This window comes from Rutilus rutilus, assembly GCF_951802725.1.
Source record: "Rutilus rutilus genome assembly, chromosome: 19".
Lineage (NCBI taxonomy): Eukaryota > Metazoa > Chordata > Actinopteri > Cypriniformes > Leuciscidae > Rutilus > Rutilus rutilus.
Window position 1 is genome coordinate 18,113,816 of NC_140232.1, and position 27,912 is coordinate 18,141,727.

The 27,912-nt window shown below is 35.4% G+C and overlaps 1 protein-coding gene across 2 annotated transcripts in view; it reads left to right on the forward strand.

The window, feature by feature from the left end:
* ipo11 (importin 11) overlaps nucleotides 1-27,912 on the forward strand; it is a 172,323-nt gene that overhangs the window by 41,678 nt on the left and 102,733 nt on the right. For both annotated transcript variants that reach the window (XM_084390373.1, XM_084390374.1), the window contains exons 9-16: nucleotides 2,558-2,628; nucleotides 2,757-2,949; nucleotides 3,324-3,476; nucleotides 5,921-5,964; nucleotides 7,059-7,149; nucleotides 9,272-9,319; nucleotides 10,069-10,174; nucleotides 24,671-24,797. In XM_084390373.1, the coding sequence (XP_084246499.1) occupies nucleotides 2,558-2,628; nucleotides 2,757-2,949; nucleotides 3,324-3,476; nucleotides 5,921-5,964; nucleotides 7,059-7,149; nucleotides 9,272-9,319; nucleotides 10,069-10,174; nucleotides 24,671-24,797 (833 nt within the window). The remainder of the gene's footprint in view (nucleotides 1-2,557; nucleotides 2,629-2,756; nucleotides 2,950-3,323; nucleotides 3,477-5,920; nucleotides 5,965-7,058; nucleotides 7,150-9,271; nucleotides 9,320-10,068; nucleotides 10,175-24,670; nucleotides 24,798-27,912) is intronic.

Here is a 27,912-nt window from a genome sequence, read left to right on the forward strand (position 1 = left end):
ATATTACATTGTGATGTAATGGTATTTTTTTATCAGCTGAAAGGCAGAATACAAATGTTTGTATTAAGTTATGTTTTAGTGTTGGTAACATGTCCCACATTGTCCCACACAAACTTATAAACGTCCCACATTTGGTTTGTTTGATGGTAGTCACCCTACTGAGAACACCTTTAAAGACTTTTCCCCATGATTTACTGTTAGACTTGTTTTTTGCCAATTCAATTTTATTCAAAGCTATTCCCATTTGGAAAATAAGTGGTGTGATTATTATAGTGGAATTGGATTTAGAGGACTTAGAGGATTTTAGAACCATCTAAGGAGAAATGAACATTTGATTTTGCTTGTAGGAGTTTTTAATCCTCAGCCCATCCAGAGATAACAGCCGCATTTTATGGTTACAGAGTTCATTATCTGTTTTTGAGTGAAGCAAAGACATGTTCCTGTTGATTTTTGAATGTCAATTTAAGTCAAATACCCATCTATAATTTTTGTTATCACTATTATAGGCCTAAATTCTTATATTCCTGGTTCAGACTGTGCATTTTGAAATTGTACAGGTTCGTTGTGCTTCAATATTATCTTAATCCAAAATAATATTATAAGTAAAAAGGGTTTGTATGAAAAGTACTTTTAGATATTTCTGATTGAGATCACAAGGTTAATTCTGATGGACTGCCGTTCTTTATTGCTAGAGTATAGAGTGCATAGTCAAAGGCCAAACTAATTTATTTTTGAAAGATCACCACTTCAAAGGCTCCAACTAAATTTCTGCTAAAGCAGAAGACAATAATGCCAAATCTGCATGGTTTCACCTGGAGACACTGTGCCTGCTTTTCCCAGTCTTGTCGTTGCATGAGTTATATGTCATCAGATGAGACAGAAGCAAGCTGTTATCTACTGGTGATATCACAGGCAATATGTTCTCCTGGCTGGGCCGCAGGTCAGGTTTCATTCGGCCTGTTGGTATTTCGGGCGTGGATGAGAAACTTAGTTTATGAGCAAACAGAATTTGAAATATCAACTCTGGGCCAGATAAGGTCCTCCAAATAATCCAGGCTTTTTTGTTCTATTCATTTCTTCATTTCTCTCCGCACCGAGAAATTGATGCCCAATCCCCTTGAAAGGTTACCCTGCTCTATCACACTGTATCACGCTGTCCTGAGTGTTGCCTTGCAAGGAAACAGATTAGTCTCTGCGGTTTGGCTGCTGAGAGGAATTATTTTTTCTTTTTTTGGCTTTCGTTTGACTGATTTAGTCCACCGCATAAAAAATAAATAATCACAATTCTGTCTTTTTTTTATCAGAATTGCGAGAACTTGATAACTCAATTTCGAGTTTATATCACAATCACTAAAAAAAGTTGGAATTGCGAGATACAAACTCTTAATTATGAGAAAAAAAGTCAGTTCACAAATTGTGAGTTCATATACATATAACTAACAACTGCGAGTTTATATCCTGAAATTCTGAGCAAAAAAAGTCACAGCTGTGAGATTTTGGCCTGGTTTCACAAGCAGGGCTTAGATTAAGCCAGGATTAGGCCTTAGTTCAGTTAGGGCATTTCGGTTTATAAACATGCCTTAGAAAGTAAACATTACTGGTGTGAATCTTGAGATAAAACAATGGCACTGACATATTTTAAGACTCTTTATTCTTAAGATAAGTTTCTTTTAGTTAAAACACCTCAAACATGCATTTTAGTCCGTGACTATCTTAAACCTTGTATGTGAAACCAGGGGTTTAACTCTCAATTGCAAGTTATAAAGTCTGAATTGCAAGATATAAACTCCAAATTCTAAGAAAAAAGTCAATTGTTAGATAAATCACAATTACCTTTTAGATTTTTTTATTCTGCGGCAGAAACAAGCTTCCATATATTTAGACATTATGATCAATAACAGTATATTCGTACTATGTGTAAAATACGTTTGATGGCACAATCCACCTTTACAATGAAAATTTGTACACATTTGCACGTCCTCGTGTTGTTCCAAACCTCAGTGATTTACTTTCTTCTGTGCAAAACATAAATGATTTTTGGCACCTCTTTTCCATATAGGCTAATGAAGGTGAATAAAGACTGAGAATGTCAAGCTCCAAGATGACAAAAAGGCACTAAAAATATCATAAAAAGTAGTTCAGACACCTTGTGCGCTGTGTCTGTGAAGCAAACCGGCAAACAAAAAGCTAACAAAGTCTATAATCACAGACAATCTTTTCCTCAAGTGAGCAAATCATAGAGACCTGGATCAGTGTAATTTCTGAACAGATCATTCAGATAGGTTTTGAACTATCATAAATGTGCTAAGAAGAGAGAGGTTAGATTTTCAGTGGATAACATCTTGAATATCGGTCTGTTCCTCATACAGTTGGCACTGCACACGCTGATATGGGCACCTTTTATGATTTATTTTTTTATTGTGCTTTTTGTCATAGAAGGTTTAAAGCAACATGAGGATGGTTAAATAATGATAACAGTTTCATTTTTGTAAGGAACCATTCCTTATACAAGGAAACTGAAGCATATGTTTTCAGCCTTTCTATCTACTTTTTGCAGGCCGGCAAGTTGGACCAGGCAGTCTTTGCAGAGAAAAGCTTGAGAAGACCATCATTTTGTTCACCAAAGTTGTAAGTCTAAAAGTTCAGCCAATTAAGAGGGAAACATAAATAATCTGGGCACTTTTACTTGAGATGTTGTGGGCCATGCTGAACTCCTTGAACTGTGGTTTAACTTCATGTTTAATGCTCTCTGCTAGTTGCTGGACTTCCTGGAATATCACCCGTGGCCTTTCATCCCCCTTATTCAGCGTTCGCTGGAGTTCGCGGTCAGCTACGTGTTCACCGAGGCTGGGGAGGGAGTTGTTTTTGAGCGTTTTATTGTACAGTGCATGAACCTCATCAAGATGATTGTTAAAAACGATGCCTACAAACCTGCCAAGAACATTGAAGGTAGGCAGCCCATCAGCAGCAATGACTTTAGTAATGACTTTGGCATGGCGAGCCTCCATTTTAAAGTTCTAGCTTATTCGAAATAGGAAGTGGATAACAGCCTTTTCACTCATCAAGGACATTTCAGAGTTGGTAGAGGGCAAAAGCGAACCAATGAGATGTTTCATAATGAAATCTGGCTGTTCAGTCATGACTAAGGTTCCCTAGATAGAGATTGAAGTAAACTGATATAAAAATGCCTCCCGTTATATTGTTTTATTGCCTTACTAATGGACCGCAGGAGCACATGAGACATTTTAATGAATGATCTAATATCTTGAACATTACTATATGGATAATTGTATATTGAAGTGATGTTCCAATATGCTTTCCAGACAGTAAACCAGAGAGCCTGGAGGCACATAAAATTAAGACTTCATTCTTTACACACCAAACTCTGACGGAGATCGGCAGGAGACTGGTATCCAAATACTTTCTGCTGACAGAGGAAGAGCTAACCATGTGGGAAGAAGACCCAGAGAGTTTTGGTAAATGTGAATTATGAAATCAATAACATATCTAAGGCTGTAAAACTTTTTGTTTTTGTTTTTCTGGGCTGTTTGCCATTTAATCAGAGAGAGACAGTAGAGATGGGGAGAAGAAATGATGCACGAGAGAGAATCTATCTGGAATCCCAAACGTTAACTGCTTGGTCACATGACCGAAAAAACAAAACTGATGTTAAGCTATTACATGTTTCAAATGATAAGCCATGTTTGCATTCAATGAATGATATGTGAACTCTTGGATTTCCTTCCCCACAGAGGGTTCTTCTGGTCCGGACTAAAAAAGAAAATAATATATTCAGTCCTGGTTCACTTAGCATTCACACTGTCCCTTTTAAGACCGAACCTAAAGATAAAAAAAGAGTATTTTGCTACGGAATTTAACGAACAATGCTGTGTTCTAGGCTGAATGCGCTCGTTGTGTGTGCGTACATATGATGGTATTTTGACCAGCTGAGAACTCGTAAAGAGTTTATAAAATGTAAAGGAGTCAAATCAGTTGCAGCAATTCCTCCGTTGCACACAAACGAAGATCTGCTGCAAGGTGACAGTGTTTCTGATGCCTTTACTGAACTGTAATGGGCAACGTAGCTCCTATGATGAGAAAAAAAGGGTATGCTTCAGCATTCTGTCCTTTTTAGGGTGATTTAGATGTCTTTGATTTGTGTTGCGTTCATATTCCATTCGAACCAAACACCAGAGTTCGTTTGGAAGCAGACTAAGACCCATATTGTCAGCCATCTCGTTCTGCTTGTTTGGTGCGCACAAGGATTCAGGTGGCAGCGTTCATACTTGTTCAAATGAACCACATTTACAGAGCAATTTCACCCAAAAATCATTTACTCACCGTCAAGTTGCTCCAAATCTGTATGAGTTTCTTCTGTTGAACACAAAAGATATTTCGAAAAACGTCGGTAACCAGACAGTTGTTTGTAGCCATTAACTTCCATTGTATTTTTTTCCTACTATGGAAGTCAATGGCTACCGTCAACTGTCTGGTTACCGACGTTTTTCCAAATATCATCTTTTGTGTTCAACTGAAGAAAGAAACTCATACAGGTTTGGAACAACTTGAGGGTGAGTAAATGATGACATCATTTTCATTTTGAATTGAGCTATGTCTTTAATTTACGTGATGTTCAAATACTAAAAATCGCCATTCTAAAATCCCATAGGACATTCTTTTCTGGGTTTTAGGGCTTCAAAATGAACCACATTGATTAATGGTGTTCATTAATCATGACCATATATGGCTCAACCTGAATTTATGAATCACTGAGATGAAAGTGGCTATGACAACAGATGTACTTCCCATGAACTTGAAGTCATGAAGCTGCCCTTTTTTGTCAGTTATCCGAGCCCTCCATTGTGTCATGTCCAGAGATGCTGAACCGTACCTACTGCATTAATTTAAGTCGTAATTTATTTCAAGGAAATGAGCTTCACAAAGTACAGTTGGCCGTAATTTAAAATCTCTTGGTGTACTTTGCTGGTGTCATTTTCTAATGTATATTGCCGTGGTCCAGTGATTTTTTTTTTTTTTTTTTTTTTTTTTTTTTTTTTTTCTGGCATAGGCAATGCCAGTTGTTGAATCGTCCAGGGGTCTGGCTGTCAAGGCAGCGTAATTACGATTAATTCAGTGACTCAGCAGCAGACGGAATTGTTCTGGCCTGTTGATGACCAATCCTTAGGAACATAAGGTGACTAGAGATGATAGAGAAGGTGAAATTATCACTTTAATGACCTGCTCTTTAATTGGATCATGGGAGGAGAGAATCCTGCCACATTCATGGTCTGGAACCAGGATATGATTTCTCATAAAGGCTACCTGATTGATAGAAAAAAACGTTCTTTCATAAGTTGTGAAGGTTGAAAGTGTAGTTCATCAAAACAACGAAAATTCTCTTATCGTTTACTCACCTTTGCGTTATTCCAAACTGGAACAGTTTTTGAAGAATATCCAGGCTACACTTTTCAATATAATGAAAATGTATGTGGACTGGGAATGTCAAGCTCTAAAATGACAAGGAATCACCATAAAAGAATCATAAAAATTATCTAATTGAAATTCAGCTCACTAACTCAATGGTCCAGTCAAAATGGTTAACAGCCTTTGAAGTGGAAGATTGTCAGTGAATGATGACTCAAATTTTGCTCTGTCACAAAGCTATCATATGGCTTTAAATGACTTGGAATATTGTGCACAAGTAGGATGATTTTGCTTTTTGAAGCTTGACAGCCTCAGTCCTCCTTCAGTCCTATTATATTGAATAGAGTGGACAGGACATTTTTCAACAAAGTCATAGGGGTTTGTAATGACATGAAGATGAATAACTGGCTGAATTTTTATTTTTGGGTGAACTATCCATTAAAAGTGCATGATATATGTTGTGACAAGTTGTGTTTAATGTTATTTCTTTCTTCAGCTGTGGAAGAGACAGGTGGTGACTCCTGGAAGTATAGTTTGCGGGTAAGTGATCTCTCTCTATGAAATTTAGTTTGACTGATTTCATAATTATAATTTCTAAAACTGCTTTTTGCATATGCAACATTTCCATTTGCCCATCTTTTGGTGAACTGCCTTACAGAAAGATGTATTCCAAGGTCAATGGAAGTGTAAGTAAATGCAAAGCGAAACCAGGGGTCCAGGGGTCTGTCTCATTTCTATGGGATTTACATAGGGGGGCCGTGACTCTACAGGGTCATTTGTTACTGCCCTCATGAGACTTGATTTGCATTACATCTGGCTGCCTACTTAATGTGGCTTTTATGTCCTGGCTTTAAAATGACATTGGCTGACTTAACTTATAACCTCATGCGAAATGCGTTTTACATCACATTTGTCATTTACGCTGTGGAATCACTTCACCTTCAGGTAATTTCGAAAGAGAATGTCTTAATTATGCATTAGGCTTGAAAGTTTCTTGTCCTCTGAATGCAAATATTTATAAGCAATGTGACTGTTGCACATCTGTCTAGCAGTGGATCTCAACTTGGTGGTTACAACCCAAAAATGTGCCACATGTCTGTTATGATTGTGTTGTGGATAGAAAAAAAAAACTAAAAATGTGTTAAGATAGCGAAGGTGTATCAAGTGTAGACAGCATCGCTCATTATAATGGCTTATGTTGTCTTTTGTTGCGCCGCTTGTGTCCGGTGCATTTATTTATTTAATTAAATCGCAGCCTTTCTGATTTGATAATCGCACTAAGCCATATCACAATTTTGGTTTTTATTTTAAGTAATCGTACAGCATTTCTTGGTAGAAGCTAAAATCTAAAATGAAGTGTGACACTTTTCTCTTGGCACACTTTGCAAAGGTGTGATATTTGACTTCCTTGTTTCCACTGGGAGGTCAGTGTCCCTGCCTGTAATATTAGATGCTGAAGGCCACTGAGTCAGGTCTTGAACCCTGACCACTTCTTCATTGCATACTATTGATCGTGTTGGCAAGAATGATGGATACCACAGAAAACCAGATGGTTTGCCTTCCATGTGTTTGTGTTGAAATGTTGTTCCTGCATCAAATGCTCCCTCACATTTTGTTTCTTTCTATCTTTACAGCCGTGCACGGAAGTGCTTTTCTTGGACATTTTCCACAACTACAGTCAAACTTTGACTCCAGTACTACTGGAGATGGTGCAGAATCTTCAAGGTTGGTTTTATTTGATGTGTTGACGAATATTATTTACATCAACTCCATCTAGGGTTGGAAAATTGTAGCGAAATAATGAATCAAGTTGATTCTTTCAGTACTTTAAGAGTAATTAGACATAACTGTTTACTTTAATATAAGCATATTAACAAAACAATGTCAGTTTTATTTATTTGTTTTAATGATTCAATTGGATTTATTTGATTTTATGTTCAAAATAACTAATTTACATAGTGAGTGAGTCATCAGACTGATTTAAACCGATAATAATGAGTTCGAGACTCATTATTACAATCTTTTTGAAGTATATTAAATATTTTTTAGATTTTAAGTATTTCAAAAGAACTAGTTCATAAGAGTCATTCGAGAATCTGACTAAAGAGTGAGTATTTTAGTACTGTTTTGCCTCTGGATCAGTTTATGAATGTAGGATGCTGAAACATTAACAGAATCAAGCCTATTGAAAATCATTTGGTCATTTTATAGATAAATAAATTAATTCTGCTTGATTTCCAACCCTAACTAAATCTCTGCTGGACAAACAGCTTATTGGTTTGTTTCCTAACCTTGCCAAGCTGGATATTCTGTTCTTTTTTTAAAGATTTCAATACACATATGACCTGGTTTTACCTGGTCATTTTTCTTCTTTCTTTTTTTTTTTTTTTGTCCAGCTGGGACAAATTCATTACATTTATTAACAGAGAAAATTTAGCATTTTCATTCATGACTCCTGGCATTCCAGGACACAAATAAATTAGACAATAATTTATAAATAAATTATACAAGTCAAAAAATATATAAATAATAGACAAAAAATTAGACAAGTCAAAGCTTTGAATGTGATGATTAAAGAATCGCTGATCAAACGAAACTCACTGGTTAAATGAGCTGTCATTATGTTGTGATAATGAAAGAAATGTCACATCTGGAGCAGGAGTAGTTGAGAACATGGTGATAAAGGATTCTTTTATAAACTGAAGGTGATTTATCACCAGTTAACACTGCAGGTCCCTTTTTATCTATAGTAATTAACATGTTCGCTTCTTACATGAAATATTTTGAAAAGCCGTTCATGTGTGCTACAAGCCCCACAGTTTTTACAGAAGCTCTTTTTGAAGCATTTCAGCATGGAAGTACTCTCGTTTCTAGCTTCCTGCTGACATTAGCTGGATTGATAGGCTGGGTTGACACCAAATGACACATGCCATCAGTTCTTCAAAGCTCTTTTTGTTTCCAAATGAGGGATTTTCTCTAACTTTTTTTGTGAGTGGAAAAACTGACAAAGTCACCCAGGGTTCTACTTTAGATGTGGACTTTTTTGATTATAGCCCTGCAGGGCAAATGTCACCTTTATAAATCACACCCTGCTAAGCTGAAGCGTGTCCACCGCTAGTGCTCCTCTTAAACCCACGTGTAGCAATTAAGCTCGCATTTTCAGACAAATACAAGGACCATCTGACAAGCGTTACGCTCTCATTGCTTTTGATCTGGCTCCCTAATTAATTAGTAAATGACTCAAATGAGCTTTCTGTGTAAATTAGTTGATTAAAATTTACTATCATGATTAAATTAGGATGATGTGCTAACTGCTAAATGGTATTCTTATGGACATTTCATATAATAATATTTGAGTGTTTTGGCATGGAATTTAGGTTTGGCACATTTTTATCATTATTACATTTCCATGTTTTACTAAATTGAAAGAGATGACAAATTGTTTGTTTTTTTGCCCATCATGCATCATTATAGTGTGAAGTCATTATAAAAACACACATTCCGATGATGATTCTCATAATGACCCATCAGTTAATTTCCTAGTCGTGTCATTGTTTTTCTCTTGAGCATTTTCTGTGTTCTAATTATACATGGACAATAAGGAGCGTCGCCCCCTCATTGTCGCTTTGGAATGGCTAATTGTGATTGGCTTAGGGAAATGGGATGAAAGTTTTAGTTGTTTATTTTATTACATTCTTTGCTGCTTTTACTACTGCTTTCAAAGTGGTTAAGTCACAATTATTACAGATGTGTAAAGGGCTAGATGTTTCCAACAGGCCTAAAGCACATTGTGTGCAGGTTTCGAGGAGGGAAAAATATCACAATGCTTGCTTTCTCTCTCTCTCAGGCCCCAGTAATGTTGAGGACCCAGTGCAGATGCTCATGAAGGATGCAGGTACCATCATGCATTACTTACCCTTATACACAACCATCACATCTGAGACTTAAGATAGGGCAGTCAAAAAGTATTTTAAAAATGTAAATGGCAAAAAAGAGACATTTTGGTGTAAAATGAAGAATAAATATTTAATATTTCTGCTCTAGATTCTGCACTATTATAAAATCTAGTATTATATACACATGTATATATGCTGTATTATTATGTATTATTCTGCTACCTCTTTACATGAAGGTCAGTCTAAGTTAAAGACCTCTATTTCTTTTCTGGTTAGCACACGAGAAGTGTAGCATACAATCTTTATTTATTTACATTTTTTTGTATAATTTATTGTGGTTGTACAGCTGCTACAGCACAAAAGTCAACTGTTGTATATGCTTAATAAATACATTGATGGATATAAATATGTATTATGTGATATTTATATTTATAATTTTTTTGTTATAAGTAATATATAATATAATAAATATATACAAAATTTGTACTAGATCAATAATTAAATGTAGCCATTCATATTTACAGTGGGTGTGTGTAGATAGATAGATAGATAGATAGATAGATAGATAGATAGATAGATAGATAGATAGATAGATAGATAGATAGATAGATAGATAGATAGATAGATTATTAACACTTTTATTTATTTTTTAACTAGATCACTATATATGCAAAACTGACCGAAACCGAGTTTTTAACTTTTAAATTAAATGTTAACTTGTGCAAAAATCAATTGTTTCTCTTTGCAGTGTACAACGCCGTTGGGTTAGCTGCTTATGAACTGTTTGACAATGTGGATTTTGATCAGTGGTTCAAGAACCAACTCCTAGGGGAGCTACAAGTCAGCCATAACAGGTATGATCTAATAAACATCATTGATCTCCTAAAAGCCATTTATACATTCATAAACCTTTGTAAAGAACACTTGATAATGGATTGTGCAGTATGACATTTCACATCAACAAACTAAACCTCTTAAGCACTGTTTTCTGTAGATGAAATGATATTCACTTCTATTATTCCAGGAAGTGATGTCACTCAACAGGTGCATTCAAAGAAGCGCCTGTGTGCAGTGACGGGGTCTAACCCTCCTACAGATAAAAGACTAAAGCTTTCTCTCAGAAGTTTTTATTTTATTTATTGTATTACTCCTCTGTGAGCTCAGATAGGCAATTTATCAAAAAGAATGTGGGATGAATCCCAGCACCTTCAAGTTTCTTTCTGTTTCCTATGATTGTTTCTGGAAATCTAGGTTGGTTACATAAAGGTGTACACATTTTAATAACTCTATTTTTGGGGGGGATTTTTGGCCTCAGGAGTTTAAAATTGTGCAGGATAACATCAAATGCTGAATGCAGACAACCCCTGGAAAGAGCTGATATCTTTTTCTCAAGTCTTAAGAACAGCACAAATATATCAAGATTTAGATAAACCTCTCAGACGGGAGCCTAGATAATCTTTACACTGCTCCTCAATGACATTTGCTGCCTCCTTACAATGGCAGTATTATATGAAGGTAAAAGAGTAGCAAAACTCGAGAGCATGTAGATGTGAATTTGAGAGCTTGTACAATAAATATTCGTACTTGTACGTGCACATTTGCACTCACAGCTCCAATGTGAAAACCTGTCAAATAAAAATCTGAAGTTGAATGTTGAAATTTGCATTTGCAGACAAGTCACAAACCTGTATTCTGAATTTGAAGCTGCAGACAAGTAGTCACAAATGTGTAAAATGCCATTCACAGAAATACAACGACATAGTGTTGTCACGATACCAAAATTATTGTTTCGATACCGATACCAAGTCAAGTATTGCGATTTCGATACTTTTCTTCGATACTTTTCCTGAAAGGGAGAAACACTCTCAAATATCATTGCTGTGCTTTATTTTAAAACCGGGACAACATTCTAATCATATAACACACTAATAAATGACCATATGAACAGCAGATATATTAAACATTTGAACAAAATATGAAATATAAAAATATAAAAAATAAATTAGAGTAATGACATTCAAGGTATTTTTATTTTTTTTATAAATTTAGCAGCATTATCTCATTTATCATAAGAAACATAAGAGCTTTATCTTGATTCTGAACTTTGAATAAAAATATGAACAGCGATTATATTAAACAATGTTTAATATTGGTAACATATGATAAGCCTCATTGGTGATATATTTGACATGTGGGGAGAGAGTTGTGGAAGGCCTATACTTCATGTTAAACATAAATATATAGCAGCAAAGACACAGTCGGCAGTGTTGACGGCAAAATAGGCTACAGAATAATTCGTTCTGTATTGAGAGGTGCAATATTTGAAAATCGATAATATTTTTTTAAATTACATTTATATTGTATTTATGTCAAAACTTTCAAACATCAAAATGTCATTTATTAATATGTATTCGTGTCAAAATGACATAGAAACATCTTTTCCTATTCTATTTTGCCTGGGAACGCTTCCAACACGCTTGCGTGACGGGTGAAAAATAGGCGTCGGTTCTATTTATAGCATGCACGCGTTTTCCGCGCGTCTCGAGCACAGTCTATGGTCTCGAGCTGCGCCCAGACTCGTGTGTCACGCAGGCAGTTAACATGGGAGCCGAAATAAAAACGGACAAGACACGCAGCCAGTGTGTCGCCGGCTTTACAAATCTGGAATGCGGTCATTCTTAGAAGTATCGATACTAATAAATTAAGGAATCGTGACGTTTTTAATTTCCGATTTACTTTTTAAGTATTGGTGCACCGTGCAACAGAGCAAGGTGGGCAACGTACTTCCATATGTCACTCCTCGCGTCATCTTTTTCTACGAGTCGTGGACCACTTGTGCTCGCACATGCAGCCATCTCGCTGTAGTATTTTGTCACGTGACACTAACAGCGACAGGTTCTTTGCTGCGTGCGTCAGGAAAAAAACACAGACGTCCATAGGGAGGCGTTTTTTTTTTTTTTTTAAGTATCGATACTGATAAATTTAGGTATCGTGACGTTTTTAATTTCCGAGTATCGCGATACTTTTGAAGTATCGGTACACCGTGCAACACTACAACGACAGACACAAACTTGTGATATATATTTGCATTTAATCTTACATTCACATTCGCAGTACAACCTCAATTAGGCACTTGCAATTTAAAATGTCACGCCTTGACTTTTGCTACTCTTTTCGCAATATATTAGGTGCAAAACTAACTTGTGCACTTGAAACTCAGTGGCGGCAAGAGAGAAAGGGGGCGGGAGCAGGGGTGTTCAAAGGAGCCGTTTTATTGGTTGGCGCCTAGCCAATGAAATGGGACTTCTATTGTATGCGATGATGTCACAAAACCCTCATCTGCTTTTTATGTAGTATGCATTATTAGCTTGTTGTTTACTGAGTTTGGTAATATTTGTTTTATTTGATAATGTTTATTTCTTTTAATATCAGTCTAATGCATTAAGCCATGTTAGCGTTTCAGTGCACGCGGGTAAAATGCAAATTTCAACATTCAACTTCAGATTTTTATTTTACAGGTTTTCACATTGGAGCTGTGAGTGTAAATGTGCACGTACAAGTACGAATATTTAATGTACAAGTTCTCTCAAATTCACATCTACGTGCTCTCGAGTTTTGCTACTCTTTTACCTTCATAGTATTATATCAGCTGTAGTTGATGGATTGGTTAAATAATGTTCTTCTGGGAGACTCGTGCGGTGGACTTGATGAGGTCAAGAGAGTTGGGAAGATATGTGGTATCAGATATGTAAAATAAATGTCCTGGAGAGAAAGGTGTTGAAATATTCATTGAAGGCCATGAGGGTTAAGGAAAGAAACTTTGGATTTAAAGAAAAGAAAAAGAAAAGGGATTTAGACAGGTTGCTTTGAAAAATGGAGCTTAAGTATGTTCAGAAGTGCTGGGGAAAATGACTTGACAAACTGCTCTTAATTTACAGTAGTAAAACTAGTCAAACTACCCCTTCGAAGTAGTTAGATACACTTCAAGATTTTCTACATTTAACAATACCTCCTATGGATCTAAAACCAATAATGCATTCCTATATAAATAGCAAATGGCAAACAGAGTGGGATCTGTATACCATGTGTAAACTCCATGAAATCAGCCGCGTAATGTTGGGAGAAAAATTAATTTTCAAACCGATGGGACCAGATTGTTTGGTAACACTTTAGTTTAGGGTCCGATTCTCACTATTAACTAGTTTCTTATTAGCATGCATATTACTAGGATATTGGCTGTTTATTAGTGCTTATAAATAGTGTTGGGGGTAACTCATTACAAGTAACTTGAGTTTCGTAATCAGATTACTTTTTAAAGTAACTAGTAAAGTAAAACATTACTTTTAAAAACTAAATATCTGAGTTACTTTTTCAAATAAGTTACTTTGTTTTCCCATTTATTGACTGACAGTTCTCTTGTCCCCATGTTAAGACAAATCGAAGTGCAGAGGCGTTGTGTGTGAACATGATGGTTATTGTAGTTCTAGACTAAATGTGAGCGTGCATTTACTTATCTCACTTGCACAAAAAAAGATGAAATATTCCTCAAAATGAATAAAATCAGTGAAATGCAGAATCAGAATACTATGCAAACATTCAATAACTAAATATGTTAAATAAAACATACATTTTTATGCATTTAATCTCACTTTATTGACCAATGTACTTGATTCTAACCTTCGATGATTCAGTTAAACCACGAGCAAAAATGACTATAGATTTTTTAGTTTTTATTGGTAAATTAAGTGTTCAACTTTTTTCTCCTGCATCCTATTCTTCCGTTATCCAGAATGGCAGCACAGCTGAAAGGTTTGTTTGAGCTGCGCCCTCTACTATACACGTGTGAATTTGCATTACCTTCAGCCTGAGGCTTATTTCGCTTTTGGTGTGAAAGGGTCTTTACATTTGCCCAAAAATATAACTTTTTGTGTTATAAAAAAACAAGCCCAGCCCAGGTGAAAAAAAGTAACGTAACGCATTACTTTTCTAAAAAAGTAACTGAGTAATGCAATTAGTTACTTTTTAAGGGAGTAACGTAATATTGTAATGCATTACTTTTCAAAAAAACTTCCCCAACACTGCGTATAAAGCACATATTAATGCCTTATTCTGCATGACCATATTCTACATCCCTTAATCCTACCCAATACCTAAACTTAACAACTACCATACTAACTACTAATACGCAGTAATTAGCAGTTTATTGAGGCAAAAATCATAGTTAATAGTTAGTTAATTATGAGAATTGCACCCTAAACTAAAGTGTAACCGATTGTTTATACCCGTTGGCGAATATGCCATTCCAGGATGAGTTTTTAATATTAGAAGAAGATCCATCAACATGTTTTTTTCTGTCAAAACCCTTTATCCCTGAAGCATGTTTTATTAGATTGAGCTGGTTTTAACCCTGTGTAAACCTTTTTTACTCCATTAACACTCTTGAAGAAATGTTTTAACCAAATACAGTTTTTAGCAAAAATAGATTGTAAAAACCTGATATAGTTTTACCATAAATCTTCTTGCCATGAAAATAGGCAGAGAAGCTGGCATGGTGTTAAACAAACAAACAAACAAACAAACAAACTTAACAATATTCTACATTTATTATAATCTTGTTTTTTAGCATTTTGTTATGTCACGAAATAAAATTAGTTCAACTTTAAAAGGTGTGTCTTTCAGGATTGTATCTATGATATCATACATTTGGCCAATTATTGTAATTAATATTTTAATATTTTTTATTGAAAAGCAAGATGTAAAGTCCTGCAGAGTCTCAATTGGACCATTCAATTGGTTATTTTTTTTAACTGGTTCAACTGGCTGAATAAACAGATTTATTAGATTGAATTGCTCTCCTAAAATGCCCACTCTCCGTCACTTAACTGTATATTCATACAAAATATAGTGACGTAGTGGCCGCGGCGATGCGTTTTTAGAAAAGTAGCTCATTGCTTAAAGATAATTTTGTGCTGCTAAGAAATGTAGTTTGTTTTTTACTTTTTGTAATTTATTCCCCAACACTGCAGTGATGATGTTGTTTTTATGTTTTGGTGACAGTTCTGTGGGAGGACAGATACAAAATTAAAAGAGGTAATGAAGATTGTGACTCTACACAAAGCATCATTTGTTACTTTAGAGAGAGAGAGAGAGAGAGAAGAGAAACAGACCTCTGTTGTGGAAGATCTCATTATGATCGCATTTGAAACCATGACCGCCAGTTTCTCCTTCCATTTTGCTTTTGTACGTCTGTTTCTTTCTCCTATTGAGTTAGGAGAGTGGGATTTAAACTTAATTTGCATATTTCATAACATTGATGTTGGCATTTAAAGACTCCATGAAATTAAAACTTAGGTTTTGTGGCTTTTAGATGTTTTGAGGTCATCTACACCACCGTTTAAAAGTTTGCAGTCAGTAAAAACAAATATTGAAAGAAATTAAAAGTTTTATTCAGCAAGGATGCATTAAAATGATCAAAGGTAAATAGACAGATATTTATAATGTTACCAAAAGTTTTCTATAATTCTTTTGAACTTTCTATTCATCAAAGAATCCTGAAAAAAGTGACAGTTTGCGCAAAAATATTACACAAGATACCTCAAAATCGTTAAAATATTACAGATTCCAAAGTTTTGAACAGTACTGTATATGCAAGCATATCTGTAAATGGTAGCAAATGTAAATTTGAGCAGATATACCCATTTTTTCCTGTAAAATGAAACAAAAATATTGATGACAAGTTCTGCACTACATCAATTTGTGTAATTGATTCTTCAAAGTGTCCTGACCAAACTTAGTTTCAATACAAAATTCTTCAAAAAATGGCAGAAAACTTCACTTTTTAAGCGATTTCATGGGTCTTTAAGGAAGGAGAGAGACACAGTCATGAATTTCCAAATTTCACATTTGTTTGTAACCATCCACGTGTTTAATTCTTGTTAGCTTACGCATAACATACCCAGGAGTTTGCTACAGACGATGTATGTGCAAATATGTGCTTGTCGATAGGCTTTTGTGCGGCTCCAGAGGGGATCAGTCAACCACTCGAATGTGTGTGTTTTCATGTTCATTGAGGCGGTCTCTTGACAGAGCAAGCAAATGTACGCTTGCCACTCTTTAATCAGGCACATTTGTCACTGTCATGATGAGACAGTGTGCCTGAGAAAGCCTCCGAGGGATTTTCAGAGATACATATGAGTAACCCTGGTGCTGACATCTGCCATCTGTGCCTTGAGCTTTGGGATTTGACTAGTTTATATTCAGCAGGAAGTTACCAATATGCATTATACGTTGGTAATTTGTCCTCATTACATGTTATGAGAAACGCCTGCAAATTCCTTGACCTTGTGCACTTTCATTTCTCCTGACTGGCATCCCTCCAGACCCTCCCATTGATTCATCACTTCATTTGACCTACCGTGTCACAAAGTCGAGACTCTTGCGCTTTGCCTTGACAGACAGATTATCTTAGCGCTGATTTTGTGCTTCTGGGGTCAAAAAGGGCAGCAATGCTGGACAGGTGTTGCTAAAGTCTGGATCGATTGGCTGGAGAAGCCTGTTGCATCCGTCTTCACCATTTACAAAAACTCTGTCATGTTCTTTCTCCGCCTTTAGCAGGACATAGTGAACTATTACCAGGCGTCCAGAGATGGATTATGGCCTGGGACATTGGGGACAGTGCAACGGGCTGCTGAGAGGCCTGACACCTGAATAAAAGACACTGGAGTACATATAAATAGACATATGTGCCAGTATTTTTTTTTTAAATACAATAAATGCATTTAAAAATCAAAGATGCATAGTAAAAAACAAAATTAAATGACATAATGAATAACAAAAATTTGGTTGAGGGGTAAAATTAGTGCATTAAGTGTGGAAGGGCTGGATATCGATGCAGATTTATGGATTCATACCCGTTCATATTCACAAACTCTTAGATTCAGATTTTGATTCCATATGACTCATTTCCTATTAATGTAGTTATATCCAGTGGCGGCTGGTGCTAAAAAAATTTGGAGGGGCGCAACAAACTGAATTATTAATCCAGGACTGAATGTAGGCTAATTGTTAAATAACAATTTAACAGTGATAATGTAGCTATCATTAGCCTAAAGTTTAGCTAAAACTTCAGCCGGTAGGGTTGGGAAATAGCCAATTGCCAAATAAATCTGAATTTTTGGGCTAAATGGCGATGTATGGTATAATCTGAGTATTTAATTATTATTTTTCTATTTGAATAAAAACAAACTGTATTTAATTTTTTTTTACATATTTAATATCCAGATCAATATTGTCCTACAAACAATGTTCATATTGAAGGTTATAAAAACAAACCTTGCTGTCTATCTGCAGTCTATACAAAAAAGGGGTCAAATCACATTACATTCTAATATTGCAACATTACAATCTAAAAACAAAATAATGCTTTTTAAAGAAGTAGTTAAATTTACAAAAAAAAAAAAAAAGCTACTATCATAAAAATACACATGTAGGTTTGAAATTTTCTAGCACATTTATGTTCACCAACAACAAAAAATATTCAACAACAAATATTTTAGCTAAATATATTTATAATTTAGTGCTAATGTATATTTTAGTCAGAATTATTGCGCTCCGTCTGTTCGGCGCGCATGCACGCGGCGGCGCTTGTTCACGGAAGTTTATCTCATGACAGCAAGCTGGAAATATTGACTTTCTAACATTTACAGATGGAGAATATGTCCGTGAAATGTAAGTTACGCACTGAGGAAATTATTGGATGTCACTTCAGCTTATGGATAAATATTATTAGAGGTATATTTGTTTCAACCAATCGCTGCACAAGTGAAGTTTACGTGTGATGACGAAAGCACGTTAGTGCGAGCCCTCCCGGAAGCCATAGAGAATGCATTGCAGTGCCTGCAGTCCGAAAAAAAAAAAAATCTTTTTATGTAAGTCTATGGGAACACTCTGGGCGATTCTCAGCCAGAGTGAAATCGCCCAAAAAGAGGCGGTACTCCACAGAACGTGACTTGGCGCTGATTGGACTATATCCAGAGGCAGAACAACAGTGAGTGACTGCTAGCGTAACTCTGTGGTTGAATGAGATTGTGATTGAAAAAGTCCCTTTCACACTTTGGTGGTGCGTCGCCCAATCGCCCTAATGAAGAAACCGCCTCTGGTTATATCCGTTTTGCTAGCAAATGTATGGAATTCTGTCTCTACTAATGTTGTATATTTATACAAGGCAGTCTTTCATACTGATTCAAATGGTAACCTGTCTTTTTTAATTGTCATTAAAAGAAACTAAAAAGAACCGGTACATAAGTAATTTGTTCATAAATTGGACTACACTGTTTGTGCTGTATTTGATACATTAACACGAAAAGGCTCATATTGTGAGAGTTTGTGAATTGCTCTACACAGGTCATGCTGTATATTTTTGATTCACTAATCTGAATCGGCTCATACTGTAAGAGTATGTTTGTGAATTAGACTACACTGGTCGCCTTGCATGCTTTTAATTCACTAACACAAACAGGCTCATAAGAGTAATTTTTTTGGTAAATCAGGCTACACTGGTTGTATTGTATGTTTGTTTTTGCGTACAGCTCTTGTGAACCTAAAATAGATTTCTTGCCGTTCTTTCGCAAACTAAAATCCGTCTTCGCTTCCTCCACTCTAAGAGTTCTTGGAAGCAGGCGTCCTTTCGTTGTCCTAGCTGGGTCGTGTCCTCTGGTGCACTGGAGAATCAAGGCCAGTGCTCAGCGACCCTTGCCACATGCCAGACTCTATAGCGTTTCAACTACATTGCAGCAGCCACACTGCAGGCGAGCTCTAAGAGCAGCAGCATGTGTGATGATGATGGTCAGCGTGAGATTCGCAGCAGCATGAAATGACCTTTTCATCTCAGAGCTTCAGTGTGGCAGCTGTGGTGCCAGTTTAGCTTTGGGGGACTAAACTGTGTTGAGTGTTAAGTCACAGATGTTACCTCATCCCAAACACACACTAAGGGTTATGATTTGACCCATTACTTATGTTTGTTTATGCAGTGTGGGAAATTTGCATAGCCACCAAAATACACCACTTCCAGTTGGGTTGGATGGGCACTACTACATTTTTTCTGAAGTTAGTCGGGAATTAAAGTTTATAGAGGCATGTCTGCAATGAAAAAATAATAATTCGCTCAGAAATTGCTAGTATGTTTCACAAGTAATTACAAAGAAATGGCTAGTAACACATTGCATTTCTTGTAAAACCCACTCCAATAATCTGTTTTGTTCAAAACTTTGAAAAGTAGTTTTTCAAAACTTATGGGATCTTGATGGGAAATTTCTGGCTTAAGACTTGATCAGACTTTATGCTGCAGGTCATGTTTGGCTAAATGAAATAATAATAATAATAATAATTTTATTTTATATAGCTCCTTTCTACAAACTCAAAGTTGCTTTACAATAGTAAGACCAATAGTGAGACCATGGGGGGGTTTGAATGTGATGAGAAGTACGTTGAATTGAATATTGAAACGAACGGGTAGCCAATGTAATCTGTGTAAAACAGGAGTAATGTGGGAGGATTTCTTGGAATGTGTGAAGCCTCTGGCTGCGACGTTCTGAATATACTGGAGCTTTTTTAGTGTTATAGTGGCTATGCCAAAAAAGAGAGAATTACAGAAGTCTAAGGTCTCAGGGTCAACTAGGGTCTCAGCATCATGATATTTAAGAAAGGATGTATGAGCAATATTCCAGAGGTTGAAAAAGGATTTGGTCAGATGAGATATGAGGATAGAAAGAGATACAAATTATACCCAGGTTTTTAACAGTGGTGGAAGGTTGAACTAGCATGCCGTATTTAACGCAGATTTGTATTGCTCAATATGGTCTTTCTAAGCAGTAAAATGCACACTTACTGGTTTTCCTGTAGAGGTGTTCAAGGTGACAGCCAGCAGTATTCAATCTGCGAAGTGCAGGAGTAAACCAGGGATAAGTGTGCGAAGTATGGGGGCGTGAGTATCGAGGACAGTGGAAATGGAGGTATCATATTTGGCAAGGATATCAATAGAGCTAGTATGTTCAGGAATGGCAGAAAGGTGAGTTTGTACAGATGTGGAAAACCAGAAAACCATTAATGGAAAATCCAGTGATGGATTCACAGAGTTGAGGTTATGGTAAGTTATGATGGATGGGCTGCATTTTGGTTAGACAGCATTTTATTGTCTGAGCGGGTGATTCTTAAGAATAAATAGCAGATTGGACTAGATTTTATTCTGATAGTCAAAGTCCGGGGTGTCCGATTGCTCAACTAAAACTTTGCCACGGATATTCAGTTATAAATATCAGGTATTTGTATGCTCTCAAACTGAATACTGTATGCACATTAGCAAAAGAGTGACAGTGAAATTGGTTTGGGTTCCTTTGTTTCTCTTCGTGTTTGCTTCATTTTAATGGTTTGTTGCTCATTAGAGGTGTGTAATTGAAGAAGTGTTGCTGTGTTTTGTGTATATGTGTAAGAGACGCAGCATGGCAGAGCTCATTTATGATGACTCAGCTATTTGAAAGCAGTAATGTACTTGAAACAATGTTTTCATTACCAGTCCCCCTGCTGGAGGCCTAATTGTCATTGTATTTGACAACTTAGTGTTCAGATACTTTCATCTTTTCAATGCTCAAGTGTTCATGACAAACTTAAGAGAGACAGCCCACAAGATTCAGTCTCCTTTATAGAGCTTCGCTTCCGTACCCTTCTTTTTGACACAGACAAGACTGAGGTTATCAGCAGTCTTTGAGTGACGTCCCCTGCCATGGTCTGTTTTGACGTGTCTGAGCTGCAGCCACTTGACAGCAGCCCTCTTTAAAATCAATCATTAACTGTGAATAGAGGCAGAGTATTATTGTCAGCACCTTTCAGGCTTACTAGAATATATTTATTTTTATGAAGTGATTCAAATACTAAATAGCAGAATTTGAATTTTGTGGCACCCGCACATACATATATACATGAACGTATGCAACTAGAGGTCATAACTAAATCACAAAATTCAATTTCCAATGTGACACAGTCACGGCTCTCTGATTTATTTAATAGTCCTTTCACTAATTGCACAATAGCAGGAACTCTGTCCTCTTTTTAACATTTTTGTAAAATGTGTTTTTCACAGTAATAATGTGAAGATGGTCCTTGGGGACCATACTGTGAAAACCCCTTGAGTCTTTCCTTTTGGGATTGACATTTTATTTTATTTTTTGAAAGATTGATCAGAACTTTGGCAAAAACTTGCATGAAGCTCATATGGTGATTCATTAAACACTTTTAGACGCTGCCTCAGGCATGCATACAAACTTTATGATGCATATTACCAAACAAACAACACAAGCAACTTCCTACTACTGGGGATTTTATTCTGGATGTGTGTGTATAATTTGCCCTATAGGAATTATTTCATTTGCAACGGTGATATTGTTAAATATTATGACTTCTAAACTGTTTTCTATTTGAATATATTTAAATGTTTTTTATGAATATATTGTACAGTCTTCAGTGTCACATGATCCTTCAGAAATCATTTCTAATGTGCTGATTTGATGCTCAAAAAACATAACATAAATATATATATAAATGTATGTATGTATGTATATAAATGTATGTATGTATGTGTATATATATATATATATATATGTATATGTGTGTATATATACAGTGCAATGCATAAGTTAATACACCCAATGCTAAAGTTGACTAAAAAGAGGAATAAAAAATCATATTTTGGAAATTGAACTTAATGCCTTAATTTAAAAAATTAGGAAAAATCCAACCTTTAAGGACACCAATTTTCTTTGTGAATGAATAATGTATCGTAAATAAATAAATGTTCTTCCTTAAGCATTCACCATACCTAGAGATTGGCATGGTTTTATTTCAGTTAGCCTAAAAGCTAGTTTGATTTGCATTGAGAGATGATCTTATGGAAAGTACTCCATGCCAATCTCTAGGTATGGTGAAGGCTATGTGATGATGTGGGGCTATTTTAATTCCAAAGGCCAAGGGAACTTTATCAGGATGCATAGTATCCTAAAAAATAAATAAAAAAAATACTTAAAAATAAAAATCTGCCTGCCTCTATGGGAATTTAACATAGGGGTGTACACACTTACAGTATGCACCATGTATTTTAAGGAAGAACATTTATTTATTTACGATACATTATTCATTCACAAAGAAAATTGGTGTCCTTAAAGGTTGGATTTTTCCTAATTTTTTAAATTAAGGCATTAAGTTCAATTTCCAAAATATGATTTTTTATTCCTCTTTTTAGTCAACTTTAGCATGGGTGTATTAACTTATGCATTGCACTGTGTGTATATATATATATATATATATATATATATATATATATATATATGTATGTGTGTGTGTATATGTGTGTGTACAGTATGTATGTATGTGTGTGTTTAAATGTGTAAATAACATTACTTTAAAATTTTATACACTTTAATATTTCATATAATTTAGAGAGATTGTTTAAATGCCTGGCCTAAATTTGTGTCTATGGCTTATTTTTTTGTACCTCATGCTATCAACCCCCCTCGTCCTTTCCTGTATCCATTTACTTCATAACCTTGTTGCCAAACTCCATATTAAATTCCTATTAAAAATGAATTAAAATGATTTAAAAGGAAAATGAGGTCTCTCTGGAGACTCCTTACACTTGAGTGTACAAGAAGCTAAAGTGCCTTCATCAGCAGGCCTGTTTACCTTTATTTGCATGTTTATATGCTACGCTGTTTGCCGTTGAGAGTAATCATTGGTTACATGTCATTTAGCAGATGCTTTGTAGAACAAACACAATGTTTACTTTAGAGTGGACTCATTATAACTCACAGCTTGGCTAATATATTTGCTCTCTGTGGAGTGACCTCTATATTTTACGTAATGAGGTGCTGGTGATATTAGTATTGGTAGTTTCGGGTGCGATGCTGAAGTTTTTATCACCATTGGCTCTAATTACTCTGTCGCTCACTGGCAAGCAGACGAAAGCAGCTTAAACCCCTGGCACGCTCACTTACTTTTTATCAACGCCACTGGCACCGCAGCCTGTTTCTCTAGAGATATTTTCTTCAAATAAAGCCTTGAAATGATGCCTCTCTTTTATTCTCTCTTGTGACCTGAGAGAACCTCAGGGCTCAGAGTCATGCCTGCTTTGCTTTTGGGAACCAATACTGCAAAAACATTAACATTTTGACTAGTTTTTGGTGGAGAATGCGGATTCTTTACAAAAGCGAACACCCCTGCCCCTTTTATTACTCTTATTACTGTTATTATTTTGAATATGCTCTGTATTTATTCTTAACATCTATAATATTTATGGGCACACATCCATAAAGTTATTCTGAGACCTAAAAGATAACAGCCAGCTGTAAGATGTCTAGCACACATTTTGGGAGCGAGGAGGAGAGTGAGAATTATTGACAAACATAAATCGATGTACAAATGTGTAAAAGCGCCAAACTAATATTTAAAAGTTATTAACCTACACTTTGCAATTCATCCTTCAGTCATTAGTCGCATTTTGTCGTGGACAAAAATGGAAATTATTTTATTAAAGTGTTAGTAGACAAGAGAGAGCAGAACAAAATAGCAAGAAAAAATGTACAGTATGTTTCAAATATTATCAAGCGCACATGCACGTTCCACAAGTACGTAAACGATCTTGATCGGGAAGTGATTTGCATTTCAGTGTGACTAATGAATAAATCTAACATTAATTATGAAAAATTAAACATTGATTAGGCTATTGAGTGGGCAGAAATATTAAGGTGCCCTCGGCTGCACTGCACCTTTTGTAACTCTTTGAATACATTTCCAAATGCACTTTAATTGTTTAATCTCAGCACATAGAGAGATCTGTAGGTGGAGTGCATTCAATCGCTCGTGAGCATGATTTTAAAATAATTTGCACTCTAATAAAGCAGAATGATAGGAATATTTTGGTATATGCTTTTTTTATTATAAATGAGCCCCCAGTGTTTTATTTTGTACTTGTGCCAGCTTTTCTTTCTTTCCTTCCTTTTTTTCTGAACTTAAAGTTACTGCAAAGAAAGTTTTTGCCTTTTGAATACTAACCTCATGTAATTTTTCCTCCCGGGAACAGAAACCTGCAAGTTTTTCTGTATTCATGGAAATGAGAACTGTTTAAGGTTTGCTGAATTCAGGATTTGAAGAGTAAAAGACCATTTCAGGACATTATCTCCCTATTGTGTCTTACACCTGCAATTCAGAACCTTACCTTCTCAGATATAAGAAGCTTTTTAAAAGATGTTAAGCCATTAACAGCACAATGCACAGGGAATGCTGATTTGGCTCATTTTGCTTTTTAGGTACAAGTTGATCAGAAGGCGGGTGATCTGGCTGATTGGACAATGGATATCGGTCAAGTTCAAGCCGGATCTACGGCCCCTGCTCTACGAGGTCATCCTCAGTCTCATGCAGGACCCCGATCTTGTGGTATGTGAAGCTTACAGGATGTCCAGGTTTCTTAAAGGGATATTTCAGCCAAAAACCAATTATCTGTCATCATTTACTCACCCTTATGTCATTACAATGAATGTGGACTGATGCTTTCTAGCTTCAAAAAGGATAATAAAACAATGTGAAATATTAGATTATTCATTGTAAAACTGTTTTAGCGGTCCTTGCCACGTTGATGAGAGAGGTAGCAAAGTCTGGCTCACACAACTGGTCTAAGCTTTAGTTCCCATTGAAATTGCACGGATGAGAGCGCCACACATGCACTCTGTTAAATTTCTACTTTCGTCTTCCTCAAAAGAATTCAGCATCTTAATTTCTGCATGATGTCTATTCAATAATTTTCATTATTAATTAGTATGTTAAGTATAAGAATCCCCAATCAAACTGATGACTACACACACCATACGTAGATGTGATACTATTATAGTTTTTATCAAAATGATTAGCTTTTATTTTACATTTTTTTTACATTTTATGTGCTTTTGTAATTTTGTTTAATCAGTTTTTGTTCTTTTTAAATATTTCTATAAAAAAATTTTTTTTTTAAAGCTTCAACTTATTTCAGTTAGTTGCCAAGGCCACTTTTCCATTTTTTTTGTAAATACGTTTTTCATCAAATGCTTTATATATTTTATATCATTTTATTTCAGATCTATTTCAAAAAAAAAAAAAATATTTTTTTTTTAGTTTTAGTTAACGATAATAACCCTGATGTGATGTTGTGCAAGAGAGCAATTATGAATTCCCAATGAGCATTACCAATTATTGACTTGCTTTCTTTGCATTGAAAGTCTGGACAAATCGCCCCTTGGTTCAAATCAATATTGTCCTCCCCAATTAGGGATGCTTGAGGTCTCTGATTACCCTCGTTGTGTCTCGGTAAATAATTAGAGGCCATCATTAGATGCCAACTTATTAACAATAGCATTAATCAGCATCACCAGTGGCTAATCGCTAATACGACTGCGTGAGCAAAGGCACCCTCCAGCCTGCAGCTTAGCCTCGGTTAATTCAAAATCAATTTCATGTGCAGTTTGTGCACTGCGAGAACCTTTTTGCCGTCCAACACTTTCCCCAGCTTACAGTCATTTTGTATTCATTTGCTGGTCAGTAGCCTGAGTTTTCTGATCGGATTTTCAGATATGTAGGTTTATGCAGTTAAATGCATTGACAGAATTGACTGCCTGCATTGCTAGTTTTTTTGATTGAATTTTTTTAGATAGGTTGGGTCAGGGCAATTAGCTTGTTTTAGAGGTGTTTCATTAAGAGGGGTTCATTTAGAGACTACATTTTCAAAGGGATTTATCCTGCTGACGGCATTAGCATGCTGTGCTTCATTGTGCTGGCAGTGACTTGTTAGCGTGGTAAAACTCTAAAGTTCTCTAAATCTCACCATTAAAGCACAACTTCTATACTCATCAGAGCAGCACTGTTGTAACACATTCAGACAGTTACTGTCTGACTTCAAATAACTAGCTGTGAGCAATGTTCTCATTATTTTACATAATCTGTTGCTCTACTTTTTGTGGAGACTGTGATAGACTAAATATCTATTCATACAAGACTATTCATTTGTTGAATATCCTAAAGTTATTGTATTGAAGAGCTGTGCAGTCTGCACAGTTTCTTAATCGTTGGTATTTTTACTCAATTGATTGAGGTCTTTGGCCGTCTTTGCAGTTGTGATTCTCTCAAACTTTTAAAAATGTGTCTCAAGCTGCTTGAAAATATGTAGTTTAGAACATCTCAGAATATTATCTTTTGAAGTATATGGTAAACATATATTTATATGCTAGCAAGTAGGATGTCAACAATGGCTATTGGAGTTCATCATATGCATACAGATGTTTGTGAAAATCATTTCTCGGTGGCGTTATCGGAGTCTGAAAATAGAATGAAGGCTTTATCAGCCGGCAGAGTGGACACGTTTAGTCGGTGATGGAAAATTATCACAGAAGTGTTTTGGGGATTTCTTCAAACATTCAAGGCGAAGGACGATCCACAAATCATTTTCATTTCCATCAATCTGATTGGAATTTTGATTGCTGTCGCTGGCTACGAAATGATGTATTTTTAAAATGGGGATGGTAGCATAAAATCATCCAAGCATTTTATCTAGGTTTAACGCATACTTGTTGTCCATTCCCGGCTTGATTACATTTACATTTAAGGCGTTGATTACGGCACAGTTTGCACCTCTGTCGTCGTCATACTGGTGGTTAAAGTTATTGCTGTGCAGCGCTTAGCATGAAAATGAATATGTACTAGGGGAGGACAGTAATCTTACATTACTGTATGAACAGTTTTATATCATGGTAACTCCATAAATCACAATGTACTTATTTTTGCAAGAAATTAAATGGGGTATGGTAGGGTCCAAAAGTCTAAGACTACTAGTGCGAATGCTGATTTATTTGAAATTTTATTATTGACACAATTTAAATAAAATAAAATACATTTATAGCAGTGTTATCATTAAGTTATTATTTTAGTTTTATTATAGTTTTGTTATTATTTAGAATTGGCTTTTATTTTTAGATATTTTCAGTTTTCGCATTTAATTTTAGTTTAGTATATATATATATATATATATATATATATATATATATATATATATAGCTATTCAGGTTTAATCTATTTTATTTCAGTTTTAGTTATATTTTTTATGTATTTCCAGTTTTAGTTTATTGCCAAGGGAACATTTCTAACATTTCTAATTTTCATTTAGTTAATTTTAAGTAATATTTATATTTTATTTTACTTTAGCTTTATTTCAATTGATTAATTGTTTTTAATAGATGTAGTTTTAGTTAGCGATAATAACCCTGATTTATATTTAAATTACATTTCAAATTCTAGATCATAGGTGTGGATTCCATTGTACATAAAAATAAGTAATGCCTAATACATTAAGTAATGCATATTTTTAATGCATAATGTATAATATTTGTGCAATCTGCTTTGCATTGTTCAAGCATCTCATTTGCATTGTTCAAGCATCTCATAATAATAGATTAGTTTTACTTATTTGGGACAGGTCCTATTCCGTATTCCGTATTTCTATATTCCATGTTTCCTCATTACTTTCACA